We start from the raw sequence: 13638 nt of genomic DNA, 5'->3' as shown, positions 1-13638 counted from the left end.
TTAGAGAATACAGGAATTCCAGATTTCTAGTCTAGTCTTCCAGTTCTTGAGTTAATACAGGAACTTGTTAGCCATAATATTACAGAGAATCAGCATTACTTCTCTTCTTTTTAAAAACTGCAGTAGCCATTAACTAAAGAGGTTGGGTTTTGTTTTGTTAGACTTGTTCATTTTGAGTAAGATCTGGTATAATTCTTACCATGCCCCTCTTAGAAATTACTTGAAATATAAAGTGGACCATCTGTCAATTTTAAACAAAAGCATTTTCACAGATATTTGTGTGCTAAGACAAATATATTTGCCTAATAAAATGACCGATTATCCCTTTAAAACTTTGTTAGACAAATAAAGAGCTTTGTGTGGATGCTTAATGTATTATACTGGGTAATTTTAGTGTTATATACCAGTTTCCTACATTAAATAAAGTATGCTTATTAGGGACCTTTAACTTTTTTTACTCTAAGGTTTACATAAGTTTCTTTTTTTCTTTTTTTTGGGTTTCAACTGGAATCCCTTTGGGAGTATTTGTTTTCATATGGAACAGTATTACTTTCACGTTCAGAGAAGTATAGAGACCTGTTTCAATTTATGAGGTTGCTATATAGGGAAGGCAATTGGAGAAATAAAATTTATTGTCATGGGATTGTATTTGACGAGACTTAGTCTCTGAATAGTAGATCATGATATATTCTTTAACAGAATTTTAAAATATTATGTTACCATACATTTAGGGTTATCAAATATTGTTGAAACCATTGTTAAATCTGAATGTGAAGGGTCTGATTTCTAGTTGTTCAGTTCATTGAGGTAGATACTAAAAATTAGGAGTCCATGTCAATGAGTTTTAAGTCAACAAGGTTTATTACTCAGTTTCTTAGAATCCAGGAATATTTGGAAATTAGTTGTATTCCATTTCCTTCCTCAAGAGCCTTAGAGATTGTGTAGATTTATGAGCTATTCTCCTTATGTTTCTCAAACATTCAGTAATGATTAGTTTGTGTTGACTGTGCAGATGAAGCCAAAGTTGTACATTTAATTAAGTCTTCTAGTTCTCTTTATATTGTTATGTTACCTCTTACTTTAGCCTTTAAAAATGGATCCCACTGGTTAAAAAAAGAGAACACCGGCATTAGGGTGGTGCTTCACTACTAGGAAAAGAATCTCAAATAAAGTACCTTATTTGTAGTGATGTCTGCATAAGAAAAATATTTTTCCTAGACATTTTAGATGGTTTCCCACAGTGAACTGATTTACTGCACTCGTAAAATGCAGATGATCTTGATTCTTGCAAGTAGAAGAGGGTTGGGCAAATGGATTTTAATGCTATTCTCCTAAGAATCAGAATCAGATTTTTCTTAGTAATGTGGTTGCCCCGGCTTCCCGATGAGCACTCCTTTTAGTAAAAGTAGATGATAATTAAGTACACCTTAAAATTAGGTGACTTGGAAGGACTTCTATTCACACCATGACCTGTGTATTTGGCAATGATAACTTCCTGGTACTGTCATAGTAATTGGCGAATTTTATGGAATGTGTAAAGCCACAGAAAAAGAATACCATTCTCATCCTCCAGAATAGTTGTTTATTGGCTACCTTATCTGGCCCTTGACTATGGAAGGTCATAATTACCAAAAAGGGAAAACTATAAACTTTTTATTAGGGTACTTCTAAAGCTGCCTTGAGGGGAATGTTAAGTACACTTTGAATTTTTTGAAAGAAATGGAGTATCATCACCAAATATAAGCATGAAAAGAAAGTTATAATAAAATACCAAATTTAACTGGTTAATGTCAGTATATGGTTATAGTCTATGCATACATTTGGTGATGATATTCAAATTTCAAAATCACAGTGTTGTCTGTTTTTTAACCCTTGTAATCTGTGGTAAAGATACCTCAGCTGCTGCAGTAGACTCCTAATTTGGACTCTTTGACCCTTAAATTTCATTCATCAGTTGCCATCTAAAGGGATGTTTTTCATTTTAAAATTAATGTCATTTTTAAGTTAAAACCCTTCAGTGTCTTCCTACTGCCTAAACTTAGTCAAGCTGAACAACATGAGCTGGTTTTTTGCCTTTGTGCCTTACCCACTCATTCACTTACCTATCTTAAAATCTTAAACGCTAGCAAAAATTCCAAATTCATTTTTGGCCTCATTGAATGTAGCACATTCTTTTAGGCTAGCAGCTCATTCCATTTAAATGTCTTCCTTTCCCAGAATAAATGTTTAGTTTTGAGCATCATGCATTGTGTATGCATACATACTATAGATATGAAATACATGCTCCTTGAATGTATAGTGAAAGCATGATATAATTGTGTATGTATAGAGGTTTGATTGGTATCAGCCAGTTTATTTTATGGCTGTCGCTAAAATAGTCTAAGCTGCTTTAAAATGTGCTGAATAGATTTCAGGTTGTGGTGAACAGACGTTAGATCATTAATCTTTTTATACATGGCTCATGTCACTCTTGTGTATTGTTTCGAGTATCATGTTTTTAAGAGTAAACAATATGTTTAAAGGAAGGGGAACCAGGAGCTTGAGGTCTAAAATAGTGTCATGTGAGTAAGTTGGAAAAGGAATGTGTACTATAAGGATTTTATTTATTTATTTGAGAGAGAGAGAATGAGAGACAGAGAGCATGAGAGGGAGGAGGGTCAGAGGGAGAAGCAGACTCCCTGCCAAACAGGGAGCCCGATGCGGGACTTGATCCCGGGACTCCAGGATCATGACCTGAGCCGAAGGCAGTCGCTTAACCAACTGAGCCACCCAGGCGCCCCAGGAATGTGTACTATAAAGAAATGGTAACTGAGATGGGTTCTTCTATTTTATTTTATTTTATTCCATTGTATATATATATACCACATCTTCTTTATCCATTCATCTGTTGATGGACATCTTGGCTCTTCCCATAGTTTGGCTATTCTGGACATTGCTGCTATAAACATTGGGGTGCACATACCCCTTCGGATCACTACATTTGTATCTTTGGGGTAAATACCCAGTAGTGCAATTGCTGGGTTGTAGGGTAGCTCTATTTTCAACTTTTGGAGGAACCTCCATACTGTTTTCCAGAGTGGCTGCACCAGCTTGCGTTCCCACCAACATGGAGAAGGTATGTTTACTGTAGTATAGAGCAATGATGACTGGGATGGGTCCTTGATAGCAGTCCTCAAGTATTTATAGGGCTTTCCCTTTAAAGAGGAAATAGAGTCAAATTCAAATTCTGTAGGATCAGGAAGGACATGTTGTATTACTTTGTCCTGCCTCGTCATTTTAACATGTTCCATATTTAGAGGGGACAGAACCAGAACCATACGTACATAGACTTATTGACTCAATGAGCTAATTGACAACTAGGTTTTTTTTTTTTTTTTAAGATTTATTTATTTGAGAGAGTATGCACACGTGTGCGTGCATGAGCGGGGGCGGGGGCAGAGGGAGAGAGAATCTCAGGCAAACCCCCTGCTGAGCATTGAGCCCCACACCGGGCTCGATCTCAGGACCCTGAGATCATGACCTGAGCCAAGATCAAGAGTCAGACGCTCTTAACCTTAACCGACTGAGCCACCCAGGTTCCCTGACAAGTAAGAGTAGCTAGCTTGTGAAAAGCAAGTTTTCTGCTTATTAGAAGTATGGAGAATCTGGATCTCTGTCAGGAATGCTGTGCTGCCTGAAGCTAAACTTTTTTCCTAGTTCTCTGTATTACTTAATTCAGGATTAAGGTTACCTTTTAAAAACTCTCAGGTGCTTGCTTTATTAAATTGTATGTTATCAACTGAAGTTACCAGTGATAAAAAATACTGCATTTTGCTACATTTTTTTTCAGTGTTGTGATAGGAATGAACTTAGATTGTTTAAGATTTATGCCATATTCTTATCTTTGGGTGGCAAATAATTTGTTATTAGCTGTAAGATAATAAATCAGTCACTTGGAATTTTTATGATATAGGATATCTTTATTGCTGTTACTTGGGGCCATGACTGTATTGAAAATTATGAGTTGATTGTTACTAAAAGTGAAAAGGGCTAAATGTAAACAGTAGCAGTGATGTGTAGCTGACTGGGTGATCCAGAAGCAGAATAAGACTGGAAGGGCATACTTTATTTTTTCTGTGTTCTAGGTTTTAACCAACTCTTTTTAAGTGATTGACAAGAATTCAAGGCATACCTTCTTGTGAACATATATGACTGTAGCAGGAAACAGATTACAGAATCTAGGAAGTCCTATGAATATTCTTAAAAAATGGAACCAGAAAAATCAAGCAGCAGTTCACCTTTATGCTTTTAGAGAGGTCTAGCTGTAGTAGTCTATTTTTGTCTAAGACCTTTGGATTCAAATACTAAGCATAACCTAGATTTTCTTTTAAATAATTAAAGGTTCAAATAAAAAGAAATCCTGCTTTTAGGCTATAAACATTTAACTTAGATTTTATAATTTTAATATATCACTACAAGTAAATAGCAATTTACAGTGTAGATATTACTATAGTATAGATATATGGTAGACATTGAAATACAGTTTTAACTATTGTCAAGACAAAATGAGATTTTCAGGAGAGTTTAATTTGAAATATTTTAATAGCAAGGAAAATCTTGGTCTTAATTGCTCTCAAATAATATTTGAAATTTTTGAATAAATAATTGTAAAGGTTTAATTAATTTTAAAAGGTGTGTAATCTTTTAAATAGCACTGGTTTTAAGTGTACTGCATTGGTACTACCCCTGAGAGGCTTCAAGTGTAGGCAGAACAGAAGGAAAAGGGGCCTTAAGTATTTTTCTTTTTGAAATGTAATATTTAAATGAACTTTCTGGGTGGGTGCATCCCAATCTGGAGATCACATTTTCATGAGACCCTGTGGTTAATGTTGGAGAGACTATTTCTTATTTTGATAGAATGTTAACTTGTATTCTATCCCACTACTTAAGATAATTACAGTAATTTGAATTCACCTATCACCAGAAATTTAGCTTGTGGCACAGGCTAATGGGACTCTGCTGGGCAGTGGGCAAGATTGAGTACACACATCTTTCTAGCCTTTGTCCAAACCAGCCCTCAGCCTCTCTCCTTCCGTTTATTCAGTGAAAAAGTATGCCTGGCATTGGGTGTAAAGATGTATAAAAAATTCTTGGTGTTGGGGATCCAGAAGATAGCATGATGATTAACTATAATGTATTAGTAGTTTGGGAAAATGGAAAAATACATTTGGAAGGCAAAACCAAATATCTATGAACCGCATTTGCAATTAAGCTAGGTGATGAACCTCTAAAGAGCAGATGGGGAAAACTACCAGCCTGCCTGATACTGGTTTCTATGTGAATAGAAGGAAGAATTGAGGTAGCTTCTGAAAGACTTGAGAAAAGCATAATCTCAAATTAGTCAACTGAAACTTGGACTTTTGTCTTTTCCCTTGTGAATGCAAGGTATCCACAGTAAGGATTGGAGAGACTGGAGCAGTTTACCCTAGTGAACTCTCAAAAAACAGACCTGTCAAGACAAAACTCCCTTTTAAGGACAGGACCCCCATACTGAGGAGAAAGTACTGAAAGTGGAAGCACTAAACAGGGTAGAGACAATAGTAGGGCCTGGGTCAAACTGGGGGAAGGGAACACAACCAGGACGATCTTACAAAGCAAGCCACCATATTTCTGAATGCTACTCAAAAACAACAGAAAAGGTAACTGTAAAATTAAGCTTTCCTGAATCCTGCATCATTCTAAATGGCAAAAGTAATTTCACGTAAATGTGAGCAAGTGGAAAATAGTAATGTCAAATCTCACTAAAGGTTATCAAGATGGAGTACGTATGAAGGCTTAGAAAACATAAAATGGAGGAAAGCTCTCTGAAGAATGTTAGGGTTGAGTTGTCAGCAAAGCATTCGTGGAGGGTGTAGCATTTGACCTGGGCCCATCTTGCTTGCTACCTAAATCAGAATTGAATGTGAAGCTCTATTAATAGTGAAGGGTGAAGGCAGCTTTAGTGCTGGTAACTTGTAATGTTCTCAAGGGAAGTGGTGGTGTGGCCCTATTAGATGCTGTTTGATATCAGACTGGAAAGGGAGGAGGTTACAAGATCCACAAAAGGAAAAGACAAGGAACTTGAGAACGTTGTGAATTACTGATTCTATGTAGGGTTGCTGATCTGTTTGCCTTCTACATTGTCCAACAGCCCTCTCCTGCCCCTACTTTCATCATCGTCTAGTTTGGACTGTTGGGATAGTCTGCCAGTTACTTAATTGCAAGTCATTTCTGTTGTTCATTCCCTCTCATCCCATATCCAGTTATTTTAGTCAACAAGTATTGATTGCCCGTTGTATGTACTAGGCACGCTAAGTGTTTATTTCATTTTTTTAAGTTCGCCAACTCATGACTCCTCCTGAGATGAAGGATTGCAAACTCCACTGACAGGCCCGCGCCCCCCATATACTAGGCAGTCTTCTAAAGCACTACAGAAACAGCATGGGTCAAAACAAAGTACCTGTTCTGGAGTTTACATTCTAGTTTGGCGATAGGAGGAGCAAGAATGTACATGGTGATAAGTGCTAAAAAGAAAAATAAGAGTGGAGAGAGATGCCATTAAAAAAATCTCGGGGCGCCTGGGTGGCTCAGTCGCTACGCGTTTGCCTTCGGCTCGGGTCATGATCCCAGCGTCCTGGGATGGAGCCCCGCATCTGGCTCCCTGCTCAGCGGGAAGCCTGCTTCTCCCTCTCCCACTCCCACTGCTTGTGTTCCCTCTCTGTCTGTGAAATAAATAAAATCTTCAACCAAAAAAGCCCCACAAAAACAAAAAATAACAAAAAACATCTCCACTAGAATGTAATCTCCAGCACGGCAAGGACCTTACCGGTCTTGCCCGTTATTGTGTTCCCTATGGCTTGGAATAGTGCCTGGCACATTAACAGACTTTCCGTATTGAATAAATGTGGGCCATAGAGAAAAATATCCCCATTTTTTTTTTTTAATGTTTTAAGTTAGCACCGGGCACAGTTGACCTTGGTCATGTCACTCCAGCGCATCCTTACCTGAAATACGAAAAAAAGGAAGCTGCTGTCTCTTATGAAGCCAGTAATTCCAGATCAGAATTAAAAAAAAAACTGGGGTATCACCTGATATGACTTAGTCCTCACTTAAAGCATTCTCTAAACGTTTAGGCCAGGTTAACGTCGGGCCCATATCTGGTAGCCTAGATAACCAGAAGCGTTTGGTTAGTGAACCTTCTAAGTACTGCACAGCTACACATCCCTCCAGGACTGTGTTTAGCTTCTGCGAGTCCCATAAGCATATAATAGATGTTCGCTGAATGAAATGGTCAAACAATAGCGACTCCACGGCAAGAGTACCTGGGAGAGCGGCCCCGCTTAGGGTCTGGGTGTAGGGGACGACACACTTTCTCTGCGAACTGGCACGAACTCTGGATCGCGGGCCTGTCTCAAAACCCATAATGGCTCCAAAACGCCCGGCTGTAGGCACCAGAAGTTTAGCCTGGAGGAACCTAAAGACAGGTCTTGCACGTGTGTCACCATCTCCGCGCGCCCCCGCCCCGCCCACCAGCTGTCTATAGGCTTCTATTGGCTGCCTCGCGGGAGGTCCGCCCCCTAGAAGAAGGAGGAGGAAAAATCCCAGTCGGCGCGCCAAATAACCGTAACTAACGACGGCATTCCGCAGCCAATCACAAGCAGCGGTCTTTAGCCTTGTCCAATGAGATCGGGCACGGGCTTGGCCCGCGGAATTTGATTTTCGTCCAGGAACGCGGAAATTGCGCCAGTCCTGGGGGCGAGCTGCAAGGTGGGGGGGAGAGGCGAGATGGGAGTGCGCCTCCTGCGGAGGTACCCGGGCTGAGCGAGGGGGTTCCAGTGCCCAGCCCTGGGTCGGTGGGAGGCGTCGTTACTGTCTGTGGTCTGCAAACTGAGGTGCGCGGGCCAATACGGGTGGACGTCCTAGCGCTCCTGTACCAGGACGTGTGCACTACGAGCTTCGCAGACTGCGGATTCGAGGCAGCTTGATGTTCCGGTGGTTGCTCGGAGGCTCGACTTCGGAGGAGGGTGAGCAAGGCGACCATACTGGGTTAGGAGAGCCTCTGAGGAGGCTTGCGGCCAAAGCGAGTGACACGACAGGGCGCTAGTCTCGGTCTGTTACTCACTAGTTGGGTGACTACGTCACGTCGTATATCTGGAGTTCATATTCCTTATCTTTAAAATGAGGAGGATGGATGGTACCCCGATTCGTTTGTGAGAAAGAGCTGCTGTTCATTTGCTAAAGCCTTGTGTCGGCCCTCTGCCTACTTTCTTTCAAGGGTGATCTGAACTCATCCATCTCCTCAGCCCAGAGCTTTCAGGAGAGCGGAGACTTCGCTGTCGTAACTAACCTAAAGGCTTTCCTGCCAAGTGTCCAATCCATTGTTGGTTTATATTTATTAATGAAGACTTAAACATCCTATGAACTTTTAATGCAACTTAACTGATAAATTGAAGTTTCCTTTACCAGCCCATCCCCACTTCTCCATTCCTCTCTTTCTCTTTGACTTCCTTCAAAATACTGCTGGCCAAAAGAAATTAGTTGATGGTGTAATGTGAAACGAAAGGATTTCTCCAGGTTACTTAATACAGTTTTGTGCATTCGTTTTTTGTTTTTTTTTTTTTTTGTCAAGAGTAATATTTTCTAAATTATTTTTCCAGAAGGTATCAAGAAACTGATAATGTTTCCTTGAATTCGCTTATGTATTTGTTTCATCAATGTCACTCATACTGAATATCTTAAGAGAAATGCTGGAATATTTTGGTGTTCCCATAGACCAGGTAAATGTCTTTTAATGGATTTGAATGAACCTGTTGTATTTGTTGTTGGGTCTTATTTTGAAAATGATCTGTATGTAAACATTTAAGGTGAAATTGTTACTTCTTTTAAGGTGTAACAAGGATGAGTTTGCAATAGTATTCCTTTGGTAGTTTGAGTTAAAAAGGGGATAAGATTAGGGACACCTGCTGGCTTAGTTGGTAGAGTATGCCACTCTTGATCTCCAGGTTGTGAGTCTGAGCCCCACGTTGGAGGTAGCGTTTACTTAAAAAAAAAAAAAAAAAGGATAAGATTATTAGTAACCTATTTACGGGATAGGTAAAATGCCAGCAAAAGAAGCAAATGCAGCAAAATATGGATATGACTTTCATAGATAAAATATATTTTTAATTAGCTAGTGGTTTTATTTAAGGTAACTTAAGTTTGGTATTTGGATATATAATGCAAGTTATAGCTCAAATTCAGCATACATCTTGAGAGGATGACTTGGGTCTGAGAATTATAAGCAAATCCAATTTTCTCTACTTCTGGAGCATTACTACATCTAAGACAATATGCTTGGTTCTGCAGGTGATACAGAGTAGCAATACATGGTTCTTGTATTCATGATGCTTAAAATATAGTATGAGGAATAAGAAACATACAGACTATAATACAAGATTGAATATAAGAAAGAATAGTTGAGTTTACAGAATGGGCAAATTGTTGCTATTTGTTGTGAATTAGAAGAGAATAATAGTCAAGGATACTTTCAAGATTTTAAACAAAAGTAAGTTGAGGAGTGGTTATAAATTATAAATAGGCAATTGTTATATTATAAATACTATAAATGGGCAATTCAGTATGAGGAACTAGTTTGAGTAGGGAGCTAAGGTGAGCCAGATGTGCTCTTTGATTATATAAATACAAATATCCTGCACATAGTTAAATGGTTCTAGAATGTAGGAAAAGGGGGTGCCTGGGTGGCTCAGTCGTTAAGCGTCTGCCTTCGGCTCAGGTCATGATCCCAGGGTCCTGGGATTGAGCCCCACATCGGGCTCCCTGCTCGGCAGGAAGCCTGCTTCTCCCTCTCCCACCCCCCCTGCTTGTGTTCCCTCTCTTGCTGTAGCTCTCTGGTCAAAAAAATAAATAAAATCTTTAAAAAAAAAAAAAAAGAATGTAGGAAAAAGAGATTCAGATTTGAGGTTATCTGTATTATTTTGATATTTGAATTCATGGATTTTGACATAATGGAAGTTGTTGGATATTATTGATGCATTTTGAATTTCAGAAATAGTGGGATCAAAGATAATGGCAACTTGAGTAATGGTTGAAGATTTGCTTATCATTAGATTATTGATGACTTTAGGGGTTTCTGTAGGTGGAGAGCGGCAGCTGCCTTGTATTTTGAAGAATGACTGAAGAAAGGAGATGGCATCGGCACCTTCGTTTGAAAAGTTTGTGAAAAGAGATCAAGAGTGACCATCAAATTGAAATTTTGTTTTCTTTCCAATAGTAGAGATATTTCATATTTGCAAGCATTGGGGAAGAACCTCATAGACAGGAAAAAAGATTCAAATGAAATGAGCAGTGCCCTGGAGAAGGTAGTTGGAAAAGGAATATAAATAAATAAGCCTTGGAAAAAAGATGGACAGTCGAGGAGGATAAAAGTGAGAGAGGGTGGAGAGGTTTTGAATGGAGAGAAATGAAAATTGAGGTATGTCACCATGGAGTTCTCAGTTTTCTCAGTTAAGAGCAAAGTCAAGGCTACTGGCAGGTAATAGAAATGGTGGCATTGGAAATTTCAGAGATTGGTGATTGCTTTGGGCAACATGATAGAGAACAAAACATGTTCTGAAGGGGTTGCAGAATACCTGTGCAGAATACTCAGCTGAAGTCAGCGTGGATTTGTAGTCTTTCTGAATATTGTTGTTTTGTGGTTTCTTTTCTCCAGCTAAGAGTAGTTGGGGTAGTTTATTCAGCCTATCACTGAAACTATTGAAATTCTCTGCTTGGTAGGAAAGTCAAATCAGTAAAGTCAAAATGAGGGTGCTGGATGAGGAATAGAAAAAGGAGGGGAAAGCATCAGAATGGTGAAGATGGTCAATGGCAGTGAAGGGATGAGAGAGAAGAACAGGAGTTTGTCAGGATGGAGCTTGCAGAGTAAGACAGGAAGGTACCGTCCAAGTTAACCAAGAGTTGGGTGGCTATTTATGTACAGTGAGTAGCCCTCACTGTAGCAAAACCTCCAGGCCTGTGGTTCTTAGGAAGAGTGTGCATATGAGTGATCTACAGAACACTTTAAATATAATTGCTCAGGCTGGAGGAAATTCTAGTGTTAATAGGTCCAGGATCTGTATACTTCAGGCTGTGCTAGTCAATATATATGGTAGCCACTGGCCAGATGTCATCTTCAAGCACTTGAAATGTCTGAATTGAGATCTACCATAGGTGTGAAATATACAAGGGATTTTGAAGACTTAGTATGAAAAGAAGAATATAAAATAATGCCATTTTAAAAATATTGATTACATGTTGAAATGATAATATATACATATTGAGTTAAATAAAATATACTAAGAAAATTATTTCACCTTTTTCTACCTTTTCAGATGTAGCTACTAGAAAATTTATTTTACATATGTGGTTTGTGTTTTATTTCTCTTGGAAACCACCTTCCGAGGTGATTCTAGTATACCTATGGTTAAGAACTACTACGCTGTAGGATTGAAAAGCAACACAAACTTGTCTTTGCCTGCAAAGACTTCACAATCTAATGGAGCAAAGAGAAAACTGCAAATGAAATAAAGTTATATGTAGTTAGGTGTCCTATTGTATGGTACTCCTTAGAACTAGTTTAGGAATTCAGAGCCTAGGAAGCTCCTGAGAGCAGAGAGAATCAAATGTGTAGAGGAATGTGAATCTGGCATTAGAAGAGAGGTGAAAACACCTGGTTCCAGGGCTCGAGTTAGAGCCAGGCCCTCTGGGCACATGGTTAAGTGCTTGGCAGTTAGGATAATATTGGCTTGTCTTTGAAACGAAGGGGAAAATCGCTTAACCCAAAAGAGCTTATGTCCTTATTAATGAATAGTGAGTGGGTAATTCAGTTGGATAAACAGAACAGGGCCAAGTGGCAGAGAATCTTTAAGGGTGAGTGGACAATGAATACAGAATTCATGGAGGACGTTAAGGAGACTGAGCTAGCAGAACTGATGGAAGATTGTGAGGCTGGTTGGTGGAATTAGTATTTAATCTTAGAGTCAGGTGTTTGGATATGATTGGATACGTTCAGAACCCTTACGACTTAAAAGCAGAGGGATGGCATTCTGTGTGCCAATGGCTTCCGGATCTTACTCTCTAGCCCATTTTTCTCAACTAGTCAAATGGCTTCGATTTTTACCCACCATGTATTGTGTTTGCTGATGATTCCCAAATCCATCTAAATCCCAGATGTTTTTTCCTGAGTTCTAGGACTGTATATCCATCTGCTTATTGGATACTTCCAAGAAGATGCTGATAGGATGCTACCTATATCTGATGCTTGTAATAAAATTTGTCCTTGTTATGGGATCTGAGGAAAAATGAAAAGTCCAAGTTTTAATGCTTTTTAAAGAGAGGAAGTGCTTTCTTTGTGTTGAAATCTCTGCCAAGAGCAGAAATGTTATGTCATGTTTTGGGGAAGGTTCCTGTGGGAATAGTTTATACCAGTCTGGAAGGCCCAAGGCAAAAGACAAGGTGGTATTTGAATTACAGTAGCACATTTCATTTTTATCCTCTTTTTAAGAACTGACTTCTAGTAGATATATTGCACTCTAAGTAAAGAATTCTTAAATCATCTAGTGCCAGATTAATTTATTACCCTGAAAAGGATCTCACCTTTAAAGAGAATTACAGGAGTTTACTCTGTACTGCCTCATGCTTGAGAAACTGAAACTGTCAATTTTTGATTGGGCCAAAAGATATGTTTAGCTGGGAAGAGGGGAGGCAGTTTTTCTGAATAAAGTTCCCAAAGGTATATTGCCATTATCAGAAATAGAACAAACATGAATTTGTGGTGCTTTCTTAAAAGACCTTTCTTCCTGGAATATTATATAGGTTAACTCCCATCCTTTATTCATATATGACTAAAGTTTAATTCTTTGAAGAAAATACTTTGAATATGCCATTCTGTATTATCTTTTTCAAAATAAGTGTTAGTGCATTTACATCTGCTTTTCTTCAAAGTATATAAACAGGCTTTAACAGAGTACTTTTTAAAAACAACACTCTATGTATAAACAGGTTTTGCAGATTAGAGAAAATAAAGACTATGGATCAGCTCGGAGTATTGTTCGTATTATTGGGAAAATTCTTCCTCTAGAACCTTGTCCCAGGCCTAATTTTGAGGTAAGTCAGTCAACAGGCATTGTTTAAGTACTATGTATAAAATAATCTTAGGTACTAGAGACAGAGTAGAACAAAAGAAGAAGAAATGTTTCCTGCAAGCCAAAAACCTTTAGCTTATTCTTGGAAACAAGTCATTTCTTGTATGTTTTTGTGTTTACTTCTTTAAGTAATTACATTCAGAGTTGAGCAGGTACAAAGCAATACCTGAATAGCTTATTTTATTCTTCTGGTTTGTGTTTTATGATAGATGACATTAACCAGGGTAGAGAATACTGCTACATGTTTAGACTTTAGAATAACATTTTCCTCAGTATTGTTTCTTGCTAACAGGTGCATGTTTTTTTTTTTTAATTTTTATTATGTTAATCCCCATACATTACATCATTAGTTTTAGATGTAGTGTTCCATGATTCATTGTTTGTGCATAACACCCAGTGCTCCATGCAGAACGTGCCCTCCTCAATACCCATCACCAGGCTA

At 38.6% G+C, this 13638-nt stretch overlaps 1 protein-coding gene across 2 annotated transcripts in view; it reads left to right on the top strand.

Annotated features, from left to right (window-relative positions):
• The first annotated feature begins 7759 nt into the window (after nt 1–7759).
• Nucleotides 7760–13638, top strand: part of MTFR2 (mitochondrial fission regulator 2) — a 14435-nt gene continuing 8556 nt past the window's right edge. The window contains exons 1-3 of one of the 2 annotated variants that reach the window (XM_031033952.2): nt 7761–8042; nt 8676–8795; nt 13054–13158. In XM_031033952.2, coding sequence (XP_030889812.1) covers nt 8733–8795; nt 13054–13158 — 168 coding nt within the window. In that variant the 5' untranslated portion in view covers nt 7761–8042; nt 8676–8732. Of the gene's footprint in view, nt 8043–8675; nt 8796–13053; nt 13159–13638 lie in introns of both variants that reach the window. The other variant, XM_081829070.1, reaches the window with a different exon arrangement.

The sequence above is a fragment of the Leptonychotes weddellii genome, chromosome 8 (genome assembly GCF_054177405.1).
Source record: "Leptonychotes weddellii isolate Sample4059 chromosome 8, ASM5417740v2, whole genome shotgun sequence".
NCBI classification, from domain to species: domain Eukaryota; kingdom Metazoa; phylum Chordata; class Mammalia; order Carnivora; family Phocidae; genus Leptonychotes; species Leptonychotes weddellii.
This window is presented reverse-complemented; position numbering and strand designations above follow the sequence as displayed.